The sequence below is a fragment of the Typopeltis vanoorti genome, chromosome 5 (assembly GCF_054136105.1).
Source record: "Typopeltis vanoorti isolate ZY-2024b chromosome 5, IOZ_Tvanoo_1.0, whole genome shotgun sequence".
Classification (NCBI taxonomy): domain Eukaryota; kingdom Metazoa; phylum Arthropoda; class Arachnida; order Uropygi; family Thelyphonidae; genus Typopeltis; species Typopeltis vanoorti.
This window is the reverse complement of record NC_143553.1, coordinates 101561393-101575086: the sequence shown is the minus strand read 5'-3', so window position 1 is coordinate 101575086 and position 13694 is coordinate 101561393. Positions and strand designations below refer to the sequence as shown.

At 36.5% G+C, this 13694-nt stretch overlaps 1 protein-coding gene across 3 annotated transcripts in view; it reads left to right on the top strand.

The window, feature by feature from the left end:
* The first annotated feature begins 1752 nt into the window (after positions 1 to 1752).
* Nxt1 (NTF2-related export protein 1) overlaps positions 1753 to 13694 on the top strand; it is a 72436-nt gene continuing 60494 nt past the window's right edge. The window contains exons 1-2 of one of the 3 annotated variants that reach the window (XM_090392646.1): positions 1753 to 1845; positions 5874 to 5960. In XM_090392646.1, coding sequence (XP_090248772.1) covers positions 1828 to 1845; positions 5874 to 5960 — 105 coding nt within the window. In that variant the 5' untranslated portion in view covers positions 1753 to 1827. Of the gene's footprint in view, positions 1846 to 2125; positions 2150 to 5873; positions 5961 to 13694 lie in introns of those variants that run through there. The other 2 variants (XM_090392647.1, XM_090392648.1) reach the window with 2 other exon arrangements.

The window sequence follows — 13694 nt, the reverse complement described above, 5'->3', positions numbered from 1 at the left end:
AGAAATGATAGGCATAGAAAAAGCTGGTTTCCGAGGAAACTATTCAACAATAGACTTTCACATTGCACCAACTAGCAGAGCTCAGCTGGGAAGACCATAAAGAACTATATTGTTGTTTTGTGGACTTTAAACAAGCTTTCGATAACATCAACAGAGAAATCCTTCTCAAAATTCTACTAGAAAAAGCAATAGACAAATATATAATACAGTTTCTGATAAAATATTACTCTAAGACAAATGCAATAATTAAAAAGGACACACTCACAACAGAACCCATAGAGATCCAAAATGGAGTAATGCAAGGATGCCTATTATCTCCATGCCTATTCAACATATATCTAGAAGAAGTTGTAAAGAAAGCAACAGACAATGAGCCTGGAATCAATGTCAATGGTTTAAACATAAATAATATCAAATATGCAGATGATCTCGTCCTTCTTGCAAGAACCCCAAATGAACTACAAAAGCTGATCAACAAGCTAAACGAAACCTGTAAAACATATGACATGACAATAAATATACAAAAGACAAAAGTGATGAAAATAGGGAGGAACAAAACTACCATCTCAGCCACCCTAAACGGAGAACAAATAGAACAAGTAGACAACTTCATATACCTTGGATCAAAACTAACAGAAACAATAGATGAACTCAAAGCAATCAAACACAGAATAGCGATAGGATGGACCACCATGGAAAAATTACAGAAAATCTGGAAAACAAACAAGATATCTAAACAAGCCAAAATCAAATTATATGAAGCAATAATTATACCAACAGTCATCTATGGAGCAGAAGCGTGGACAGTTAAAAAAAGAGAGGAGACAAAACTGCTGGCATTTGAAATGAAATGCTTAAGAAAAATAAATAGAACAAGTTGGATAGAAAAGAAAACAGACATCACAGTCAGACAAGAACTATTATATGAAAAGACAATAATAGAAAAAATTAGAAAACAACAACTGAGATAGTTTGGACACACTGTATGCATGGATGCAGACAGACTTCCTAACGACCTAATCAATACTTTTCCAACTGAAAAAAGAAGACCTGGAAGACCAAGAATTACCTGGCTGAAATTAATAAAGAACATCGCGGATGCAGAACATATAAGGAACTTTTTCCGAACAGCAAGGAATAGAGAAGACTGGAAGATCCTGCTCAAGAGAAGACTCAACCCGTCTTAGACGGAAGAGAAGAGAATATTTCAAATATTTAATTAAATATTTAATAAAAAAAAATCAGTTAACGCCTTTTTATTCCCGTATACGGAAAATGACACAAATACTATTTAAGGACTGAAGACATATTTTATTATTATTATTATATTTACGGCTATTTTGCCTGCTTCTGTTTAGGAGTGTCCCTGTTTAAATGTCATTGGCTTTTTAACTCACAGATTCTTAGGGCATTGTAGATGTATATTTACCAATAAAAATATGTAGCATAAAGGAAGAGAAATTTACTCATACCTTTTTCTGGGTGTTGTGGCTTTATAAATTTTTAATAAATAATAAATTTTAATTCGTAATAAATTTTTAAATTATACATCTACAATGCCCTAAGAATCCGTGAGTAAAAAAGCGAATGACATTTAAACAGGGGCACTCCTAAGCAGGAGCAGGCAAAATAGCCGTAAATAAATATATAATAGTTTGTTAAGAGGAGTAACATGGGAGTTTTCCCAGAAATAATATCCATATTTTATTATTATTTTTTTTTAGTTTGACACGAAGTGAAAAGCATGCTTTAATATGTGCTACGAGCGACCCCTGCTCCCTTCTACATGTTGAATATCTGCAACCTCTGAGCTGTTTGATTTTTAATATGTGTGCTTTACAACTAGTAAGTTAAGCCGTTTATTATTATTATTTTAGTATTTTTAGGCGTGTGTATATTTGTTAGAGCTATTTTCAAAGAAATTTATGCAATTGTAAAAAAAAAAAAAAAAAAAGTATGTCTGATGCTTGTGAAGGTTATGGTTTTTACCCAGTGCAAGTTTGTAAAATATATCGGTTTTATGTTATATACCAACTTTTTATAATAGAGTGAACAGCTGAATTGGATAATTCTACGTGTTGAATATCTACAATAGTTATCTGCAACTTCTTTGAGCTATTTGATTTTTAATATGTGTGCTTTACAACTAGTGGGGTAACGTGAGAAAGATGGTATCGAATCTAAATTCCGATATTACTGCATTGCTCTGTACTTGGACCACTGCTTCTTAATTTGTAGAGAAATGATATAGCAATTAATTTGAAGGGAGTATTCAGTTGTTTGCTGATGATGGGTAGGGTAATATATAATCACAGTTATGCAGAGCTCTTGCACTATGATTTAAATAGGCCAACAGTATTGGCAAAACATAATGAATGTCAGTTGTGGAAGAGTGTAAATTAATGCATGTACTATACAAATTATACAAAGATTACAGGCTGTGTACCACATGAAGGAAACTGTACTCCACAAAATTGATGAACCAGGCATTTAAAGTAGTAGTAATAGTAGATAGATAGTTGAATTTATAGGGCATATTGCTGAATATGCCAGGATAGCTCACAAGATTATTTGGTTTTTTGATGAACACATTGAACAAGTAGAGATGAGAGAGTTATTATTCCACTTTAGAAAACCGTGATACAACCATATCTAGATTACTGTGCTCAGGTCTGGTCACATTGGTTTCTTAGGGATGAGGAAGTGTTGGAGAGGAACTGGAGGCGATTGATCAAGATGGTGAGTAGTTTGTGGAATGCTCTTACTGACGATAGATAGAACGTTTGTTGGTTGCAAAGTTACTTAAATGATTTTATAGGATTAATACAAAGGAAATAATTCAGCACTGGGATAGAAGGTCATCCCTGGAAGTTGGGTAAGAGTGTGGTTTGCAAGGTGTGAGGACTAAATTTTTCGCTTGGAGAGTGTTGAATGATTGAAATGGGTTTGCCTGAGTGAGTTGTGACAGCCATGTGGTTTGTCTGTTAATGGTTTCAAGGAGAAATATGATAGATATTGTGTTGATAATTTGGGTATCCCATAATGAGTCTTAGGATTCCATGGAGGTTCCTGAGCATTAATAATAATAATCCCTCATTCTCAAACACAGAACCAGTGTTACTGAAATTCGAAGTCATTCTTGAAGTAGCTTAGTCTAAATAAGAATATCTAATTGACCATTCAATTTCATTACTGTCTAGAATATATTTTGTATACCTTTCTTGTGACATCTCTTTCAATGAGGTTTTTGAATGCCACTGGCCTTTGCTATTTTCTAGAGAAGAAGGGGGGGGGAAAATCTGTTTCACAAGTGATGCAACCATTTACCCAACAGAAAATCAAATTTTTGTCGCTTCTTACTATATGTTGTAACTATAAGTGATAAATTTCGAAAACAAGTGATGTCACGAATCCTAAAAATAGTAAGTTGGATATCTTTAGAATGTTTGTTCTGAATAGTGAGTGAATGGATGTTACCTGGAGTCACATAGATGGGATGGGTAATATTATTATTATTATTATTATTCAGGCCTCCATGGAGTCAAGAGACTCATCGTGGGAGGTCCTTAGGAAACACACAGTCTATCATACCACTCCTTGAACTCATCGACCATTCCTGCCCTTTGCGTGGAGGGTGGTTCAACCACCCTCCACGCAAAGAAACCACCCCTCACCCTCTTGCTCACAGCTTCCTTTTGTGACTTCCAGGGATGGCCCCTTGTCATCGCTCCTTCCTGCTGTTCCACCAAGTGTGAAAGACCTCCCCAGTGTCTACCCTGTAACTGCCTCTCAACAGTTTAAAAGTCTTGATCATATCACCTCTCCTTCTATCCACCAAACTCTGCAGTCCACATTCCCTCAGCCGATCCTCATAACCAGTATTGTACAGTCCTGAAAGCATCTTTGTTATCCGCCTATGTACCCTTTCCACAGTTAATTTATCTTCTTCACATCCTGGTGACCAAATTTGAGAACAATAGTCTGTGTGGTCTGATCAGGGTCTCATACAACAGAATGATAACTCTTTTATCTTTGCAGGTCAGGGTCCTATTCAGTATTGCAGCAATCCTCTGGGTTACCTTCATCACCTTTGCAATATGCTCTCTGGATTTCAGTTTTCTATCAATCATCCCCCCCAAATCTCTTGTCTCCCCTACTTCCTCCAGTACAGCTCCTCCAATCAAGTATGCAGCCTCCCATCAATGGATCCCAAACTTCAAGATTTTACATTTTGCTGGACACCCCCACTGATTTGCCCCATCTGTCTAGTTTATTCAAATCCTCTTGCAGGGCTGCCACATCTGCACTGTTACTGATAATCCTTCCCAGCTTCACATCATCCGTAAACAACTGAATTTCCCCTTACAGTACATTGACAATATCATTAATATAAAGGTTGAACAATACAGGTCCCAGTACTGAGCCCTGTGGAACCCTCACTTGTAACCTTCTGCCTCATTGATATTGCCCCACCATACACAACTCTCTGATACCTATCAGACAGCCAATCCTGAATCCAGTTGACTATCCCGACATTTAAACCCATGTGCTGCAACTTAAATATCAGCTTACCATGTGACACCCTGTCAAATGCCTTTGCAAAATCCAAAAAAATGGCAGTATATGCCTTTTCCTCATCAACTACTCGTCACTTTATTATAAAAAGTGATCATATTACTAAAACAAGAGCTCCCCTTAACAAATCCATGTTGATTCTCACAGATAACATTACCCTCATCTGCCTAGTACTGTATATAGTCTCTCACTAATTTCTCCAAGACCTTAACAACTACTGATGACACACAAACTGGCTTATAATTAGACACTTAAAGTCTGCTATCGCCCTTATGAAATGGCACTATCTTACCTTCCTTCCATTCCTTGGGTACCTTTCCCGCAGCCAACTTTTATTGAAGAGCCAGGTCAACGGAGCTGTCAGTTCTTTAGCACATTCTCTCAAAACCCATGGTGAAATATCATCCAGTCCCACAGTGCTCCTTAAATAACTCTACTATGTCCTCAGCATCAGTCACTCTATTCCCATTTTTATCCTGCAATGTCATTCTTTCACAGTCATTTCCCCTCCTACTGGCCATACTCCTCCTTTTGCATCTGATCTAAATAATTCTCTAGGATTTTCTTTGGATATTAGTGCCAAATCTCTTCTTGTATTCCAGTTTTGCCTTCCTCACCATACTAGTCACTCTCCTGGCCTGCGTCTTATATTCTTCGTGCATCTGCTCTCCACCCCTCTGCTTATACCTCTTTCATAATCTCTTTTTTCAACTGCAGTTCCTGTTTGATTTTGTTTGTCATCCACTTTACACCAAATTGTGTCCTCTTCTTCACTCGTGGAATACAGCTTACTATTGCTGCTAACAAATATTCCTTCACAATTTCCCAAGCACTAATGGTATCCTGGCCTTCCAATTTCATTCTCCATGGAACTGCCCCAAGTTGATATCTAAGACTTTTATAATCACTTGCTTTATAATTACACATATGTTCCCTTTTCTCTGATATTCCTGCCTGTCTATTCATCTTCCAAGTCAAATCCACATGGTCACTCTCTCCAACTGGTTGGAGAGATGTCATCTCAGTTATTATCAGCTCTTCTGATCGAATGACCAAATCCAAAACTCTTGAACCTCCAGTTTCAAAAAATTACAGCAGCTAATTTTATATTAGTATTTAGTTATGCCTGATAATTAAAACTTTATTATGCAGTTACTTTATATCTTTTTTTTAAATTATATATTTCCTTGCATACAGATTTCTTGTGAGTAGAGTTTCATTTGTTTCTTATATTTTTGCATCTGATTTTCATATATCATTACTGGATTCCACGTAAATACACAAACTAATTTATATAGGATAAGCGGGCAAAAATTGATCAGGCATGTCAAGCAGGTGAAGAATTTGCCAAAAGGTTTTATGAAACATTTGACAAGAGACGACATGTGAGTATATGACATAATTCATCTGTTTTCTTGTGATTGTAAAAATTTTTTTTTCATCCACAAATGTTCATATTTTCATATCTAATTTGCTTTAATTTTATTATTTTGGTGCACCTCCATGGAGTTCTAGGACTCATTCATCACATGCAGCTTCAAAGCCTTTTTATCTTAAACTGATTTACTGACATTGCACTACCTTAGGCAATCCATTCCACTCATTTGCTAGGCACTTAATGGGAAGAGGGGAAAGAAAGAAAGCTACAGTACACACAAACTATAGCAAACACCACTAATGAAATAATGTGCTATAAAAAACTAAAAACATAATCATCCTAAGTACATAAAACCAATGCTATTTTCAGGTCATTATTACAATTAGTAAAAGCTGAAAACCTTTGTGATAAAATGTATTTTCTAACAAATGATGATGTCATAATCAATAGGAAGGAAATGGTGGAAAATTTTACATTGACAAAAGAAATGACGTGAAATATTGCAGTAATAATAGAACATAAAAAATTAAAATTATGGGAAACAAAGGAAATTGTGGGAAGTAAAATAAATCTGTCAGAAAGAAACAGAACAAAGGAAATTGCTGGAAATAAAACAAAAGAAAGTCATGGAAAATAAAAGAAAATTTCATGAAACAAAAATCATGGAAAACAGAAGAAACTGTTGAGAAGTTACCAGGTGGTGCGTGTATGAACATTGGTGTTGTCAGGGCTGAATAAAGATCAGTTAATCGCATGTTTATTGTGCACTTTTATAAAGTATACTTTTTAATTTGGTTATGTTTGGTTAAAATTTTTAGACTACTGTTTTAATACTTTGTTCAGTGCTCTGAGACAAAATGGCAGTGAGAGGGAGATCATTGAGTAGGTTGGAGTAAAAGATAAACTGAATAGCATGGATTTTTTGAGAATGGTAGAGTGCCATGAGTGTAATATGTATGTATAGAGAGCTGTTTTTATGGAGAGGTTGAATAAGTGAGATGAGGGAGTGTGAGTATGCAGTAAGATGACATTATTATTAACATCTGACTTCCATGGAGTCAAAGGACTCATCACAGGAGGCCTGTACATCATTGAACCATGACTATATCAACATGTTGAAGGACCACGAGGCTTGTTTGAATCAAGGTGGGATCATGGCATCTGTGATAGAACCTGTGACTGTTATGAAAGCATGCATAACAGTCACAAACCTGATGGTGGAGAAAAGAGTGTGACTGATGGTATGATACTGAGAGCGACTGAAAGCAAAATAGTGAAGGATTTAAAAGCACATTTGGTGAAGATGAGGCAAGAGATGAATTCACTGTATGCAGAGTGAAGAGAAGAGAGTTGTAGATATGTATACAAGAGTAAAGAGGACTGGAATGAATGATGGCCTTATGAAGAGGTAATGAAACACTCAAAAGTGGCAATATATGGGATTTGATCACTAGGGATATGGTGAACGAGAAGATGCACAAGGTTCTTTTCCTGGATGTAGAATGATTGGAGCATTAAATGTGAGGAGCAAAAGAATTCTTAGTGATAGTAGGAAGAAATGACAGTTGGAAACAAGGAAAATATAAGAATGCATATCAGGAGGTTGTTGAAGAGAATAAAAGATAATAGTGTGGCAGGTAAAGTAGTCACTGTGTTGCCCAGATGTCCAGTGATGAGTTGAGGTGGTGAGCAGAGATCATGAATGGTACGTTAATAGAAATGTGTGAAGAGAAAGGACTGCAGTTTGTGAATGTGACTGATTTGTTTGAGGTTTTGTTATGCATCATCTGGAGGCTGCTGCTGGAAGGAAGAGTAATTATTTCAGAGAATGGATTTAAGCAAATAAGTAATGTGGAAAAGCGGAAGAGTAAGAAAGGAAGGACTGAAGCAGTGCTTATGAATGGAGGAGTAGCGAGTGAGGAGACTGAGTAAACTAGAGTGCAAGACAGACAGGGAATGCATTGCCTGAGAGTGTGGTGACTGTAGAGAATGCAAATGTGTTTAAGGCATAGCAGGGTATTGTGAACTGTATGTGAGAGAGAGAGACTTCTCACAAGAGTCCTTGACTTCATGGAGGTCTGAAGATAATAATAGAATGGTGCAAAGTCGTATATTGATGAAAGAACACGAAGATTGGCAGGAATTATATATATATATATATATATATATATGAGGGGGGGGGGAGATCTGGAAAGTTCTAATAATCACCATGAAGGAATTGAGGTAATATCATATAACTTACACATTCTACATATTCCCCATGAAGTGCTGTGCACGTGTTACATGTGTTACATGCTGCTGCATCATTTGCAATCCTCTGAGATAAAGGTCTTTCACTTGTTGCACAAACCATATCATTTTTGTTTTAAGTGTTTATCAGAACTTTCTATCCTTCTTCCGTCCCATATGTATATGACTTGTTATAGTAGTTCTGTAGTTTGTTATGGTGAATGAGTTCCTTATAATGGGATTTGCTATATATTGAGCCACCTGTCTCTGTGATACTATGCAGCTGAAAGTAATTTGGTACTTAATGTATTAGATTTCATTATTGACATACAAAAAATCAATAAGAAATACTGTTTTTTATCATAAAATTATAATTTTGAAATGAAAAATTTTGCTTTCATTTCAACAAAAACTATGGTTCATTAATAAATATGAAATCAGATCAAAATTAACAATGTTAATAAAGTATAGTGTTGATGAAGAAATTATTGTTGATATTATTGAAAATAAATTATCACATTTGCCAGCATTTCTGAAAGTGTGTATGCAATGTAATAGAGATATTTGATTATTATTATCTGAGATCTCCAGGGAGGCCATACATCCCCCTAACCTGGTGTCATACATTTTCTTAAACTCAATCATCACTTCAGCAGACAAACTGTTTCATTCACTCACTGCTCTGTTGGAGAAAAATCCAGCTCTCGCCCGTCTTAACTGCAAACTAAACTTCTGTTTAGTTTGCAGTTAAGACAGGTTTAACTTATGGATCACTTGATTTTGCAGCCATTTTTGCTACTTCATCTGCAGTTTCATTTCTGTTTAATCCCACATGGGAATGGAATCCATTAGAAATTATTTTGGAATCCTTATGTAGTTTGTTTTTTGCTGACCCTAAGTATTTCTTGATGGTTAGTGTAGCAGTTCTTAATAGCTTGAAGGGCTGCTAAGGAATCTGAAAAATATAAATTCCTTTGAGTTTTATCGAAATGTTGCAGTGCTGTGTTAATGGCTGTTAATTCTGCATGGTACGATTTGCTTCCTATACTGTTAGTTCTTTTTAGTTCTATATTTTGAGAGCCATAGATAAGTACACCACTCCCAGAATTGCCATTTGGATTTTTGGAGCCATCTGTGTAGATCTTTATTGAGTCAGGTCCATATACCATTATTTTTGAAAGAGTCAGTGATCTCAAGATTTCAGGGTTTTCTAGGCTTTTTTCCTCATGTTTCTCTATTTCAAAATTAATATTAATATAATTACCTATTTTTGTTTAGGAGTGTCCCTTATTTTAATACATTGGCTAACATTACTCAAAAAAGGGGGTATAAATATTTTAGGGCTTTATGGGTGAGTATAGAAGGCAATTATGGCAGAATAAAAGAGGTGGGAAAATTTTGTACATACCTTGTTTTTGGTTCTGTGATTCCTTCCAATTCCAAGATCCTGTTGAAGGTTGTGTATAAGCGGGGGGGAGGAACATGGGGGTGTGTCTTGATGCAGGAAATAAGTTTGGAAACCAGGGTTACTATTAATAATATATATATATAAATATATATATTATTTTGTTTAGGGCCGCATTTTTTGTGGGGAGGAGAGGGGGAGAAACGAAGGGGATGGGTATCTTTATGTGGAAACTGGGACAGGGGTTAATGGGGTGTGGACCGTTTCGGTCGTCGTCTGACCGTCATCAGAACTTTGTCGGAATTAGTGTAGGGTTATGTCAAGGCTGCAAGTTGCATCTGCCAAATTAGGGCAATTGTGGTCGCTACATGGCCGGAGGCGTGGCTTAATTTGTAAGTTCTGGATCGTCCAACATTCGGAAATTAGGTAGGGGCAGTGGACGTTGATAGAATTTTCATCACATTTTATGGCAATAGTTTCGGATATTCTAAGCATTGTTTTGTTGTCTTGTTTGTCTATGATTATGGCCTTGTCGATTTGGGGGATATGTTTTAGTTCAAGGGCGTGAGCTGCAATTTCTGTCTTCCCTGTACTCTGTGTTTTGTTTTTCTTTTTGATGTTGCGATGTTTTTTTGTGTTCAGATATTCTGGAATGGGAATATTGCAATCCCTGAAGTGCTCTTGTAGTCTAGTCCATAAGGACCTAATAGTTGAGCCAGCGTAGGTGACGTCACAGTCTTTTTAACAAGGAAATTTGTAGACTACGTTGTGATGTTCGAATATTTCATTGTGAGTGAGAGATTTAGTAGGTTTTAGGAGAGTTGCTAATTTTTGGTTCCTGGTGAATACTAGCTTATAGTCTGTGTTTTTGAAAATGTATTTGTAGGCTTTGTATGTGTTTTGGATGTATGGCAATTTGATGACTATACGTATCGTGAAGTCTGCTTTGGTTGTATTATTGTTAAGACGGGATTTTGCCGTGTTGTTTGTGTAATTTATTAGATGTGTGGGGTAGTTGCGATTTTTGAAAACCTGTGTTAAATACTTTAGTTCCGTGTTAAGATAATTGCTGTTGGTTGAGAATTTGTAAGCATTGATAAATTGTGATAGGATGACTGATTTTTTAACGGAATATGAGTGGTATGAATTGAAATGGAGGTAGTTTCCGATATGTGTGGGTTTGTGGAATATTGTCGTAGCTATTCCACTATTTCGTGTTATGGCTTCTGATTAATGTCAGGTTTAAGAAATTGATGGATTTGTTCTGTTTCCATAGTGAATTGTAGTCTGTTGCTATGATCGTTGAGGGATGTTTGTAAGATGGAGATGTGTGAGGGTTTGCCAATGCATAGAATATCGTCTACGTATCTGCCATAAAAGGTGTTGTCGGGGGTGGGGGGGGGTGGAGTAGAAGTGATTCAATGTGTGCCAGGAATAATTCTGCTAGTTGTCCACTGATGTTTTGGCCCATTGGGAGACCGAAAATTTGAACATATAAGGAGTTGTTGAATTTAAAGAAATTGGCGGATATTGTGAGTTTGATCAAGCTAATGATGTCGTTTGGTGTTAATTTTGTGTATGTGTGTAGGGTGTGGTCCTCAGTGAGTAGTGTGGGTACGACGTCTAATGTTCTAGGGACATCCACGTTGGTGTATAATGAAGTTGCGTCTAGTGAGGTGTGGATGTCATCATGGGATGGAGTAGTGTTATTTATTTTCCAGAATAGGTCGTCCGTATTTTTGATCATACAGATAGACGTTGTTAGTAGTGGTTTGATGAATTGGGCAACAAATTTTGATAAAGGAGCTGTGGTGGTGTTCTTGGAGTAGACTATGGGTCGTATCGGATAACCGTCTTTGTGGGTTTTGATGTTCCCGAACGTATAGGGGGTGCGTGTAGTGCGGGAGGGTTGTGTGTCTCATTGTGGTTTTATCTATTTTGTTTTGACATTTTAAGGTGTGTAGGGTGCTGTTTATTTGTTTTATGAGGTCGGGGGTAGGATCATTGTGGATTATTTGGTAGGTGTGTTGGTCGTTTAAGATGGCCATTATTTTGTTGTGGTAATCAGTTTTGTTGATGATGACAACAGTGTCTCCTTTGTCAGCTTTTGTGTTCGTGATATCTGGGTTCTTGTTTAAAGATAAAAGGGCTCTTTGTAAGTTGGAAGTAATGTTGGGTTTTACTATTGTTTTGCTATTTATAATGTTGTTTATTTTTTGGAATATTCTGTCTCTGTTTGGGTCATTTTCAATTTCGCTTGGATTTCGATGATGATATCTTTTTTCGGTACGTATTTAGGGGATATCGTGAAGTTAAGTCCTTTGTTTAGGATGATGATCTCATCGGGTGTGAGGATGTGGATGTGGTGTGACCGATTTTTGATGGAGTTGTCAAGTGTGGGTCATGAGGCGGTGGTATCTGAAAGATTGGGAACAGTATGTGTTATGTATTTTGTGCCCGTTAAGGCATACCATTTTTTTGTGTCGAGCTTCAGTTAAGAGCGCGTAGTCGTTGATGTGTGTGTTTGGGTATCCATCGCAAATATCCATGGCAAATCCATCAATTTCTTAAACCTGACATTAATCAGAAGCCATAACAGGATAGCTACGAAGATATTCCACAAACCCACACATATCAGAAACTACCTCCATTTCAATTCATACCACTCATATTCCGTTAAAAAATCCATCATCCTATCACAATTTATTAATGCTTAAAAATTCTCAACCAACAGCAATTATCTTAACACGGAACTAAAGTATTTAACACAGGTTTTCAAAAAATCGCAACTACCCCACACATCTAATAAATTACACAAACAACACGGCAAAATCCCGTCTTAACAATAATATAACCAAAACAGACTTCCCGACATGTATGGTCATCAAATTGCCATACATCCAAAACACGTACAAAGCCTACAAATACATTTTCAAAAACACGGACTATAAGCTAGTATTCACCACGAACCAAAAATTAGCAACTCTCTTAAATCTCTCACAAAGAAATATTTGAACACCACAACGTAGTCTACAAATTTCCTTGTCAAAAAGACTGTGATGTCACCTACACTGGCTCAACTATTAGGTCCTTATGGACTAGACTACAAGAGCACTTTAGGGATTGCAATATTCCCATTCCTGAATATCTGAACACAAAAAAACATTGCAACATCAAAAAGAAAAACAAAACACAGAGTACAGGGAAGACAGAAATTGCAGCTCACGCCCTTGAACTAAAACATATCCCCCAAATCGACAAGGCCATAATCATAGACAAACAAGACAACAAAACAATGCTTAGAATATCCGAAACTATTGCCATAAAATGTGATGAAAATTCTATCAACGTCCACTGCCCCTACCTAATTTCTGAATGTTGGACGATCCAGAACTTACAAATTAAGCCACGCCTCCGGCCATGTAGCGACCACAATTGCCCTAATTTGGCAGATGCAACTTGCAGACTTGACATAGCCCTACACTCATTCCGACAAAGTTCCGATGACGGTCAGACGACGACCGAAATGGTCCTCTCCTCCCCATAAAAAATGCAATCCTAAACAAAATAATATATATATTTATATATATATTATTAATAGTAACCTGGGTTTCCGAACTTATTTCCCGCATCAAAACACACACCCATATTCTCCCCCGTTTATACACAACCTTCAACAGGATCTTGGAATTGGAAGGCATCTTAGAACCAAAAACAAGGTATGTACAAAATTTTACCACCTCTTTTATTCTGCCATAATTACCTTCTATACTCACCCATAATGCCCTAAAATATTTATACCCCCTTTTTTGAGTAATGTTAGCCAATGTATTAAAATAAGGGGCAATCCTAAACAAAAACCGGCTATAATTAGCCATAATTATATTAATAGTGTTTAAGAGGAGTAACATGGGAATTTTCACAAAATCTATACTTAATAACTATATGTTTCCTGTCTTGATTTGGAGGAAATGCTGGGTAGTTGGCTATTTCATTTGGACAATCCAATGGAATTTTATTTTCAATGATTTCATGTATTGTTAATTTTTCTTTATTCTGTTTGTTGGTTGCCAATTTTTAAAAAGTTCACTTGTTTTATGATGTGCA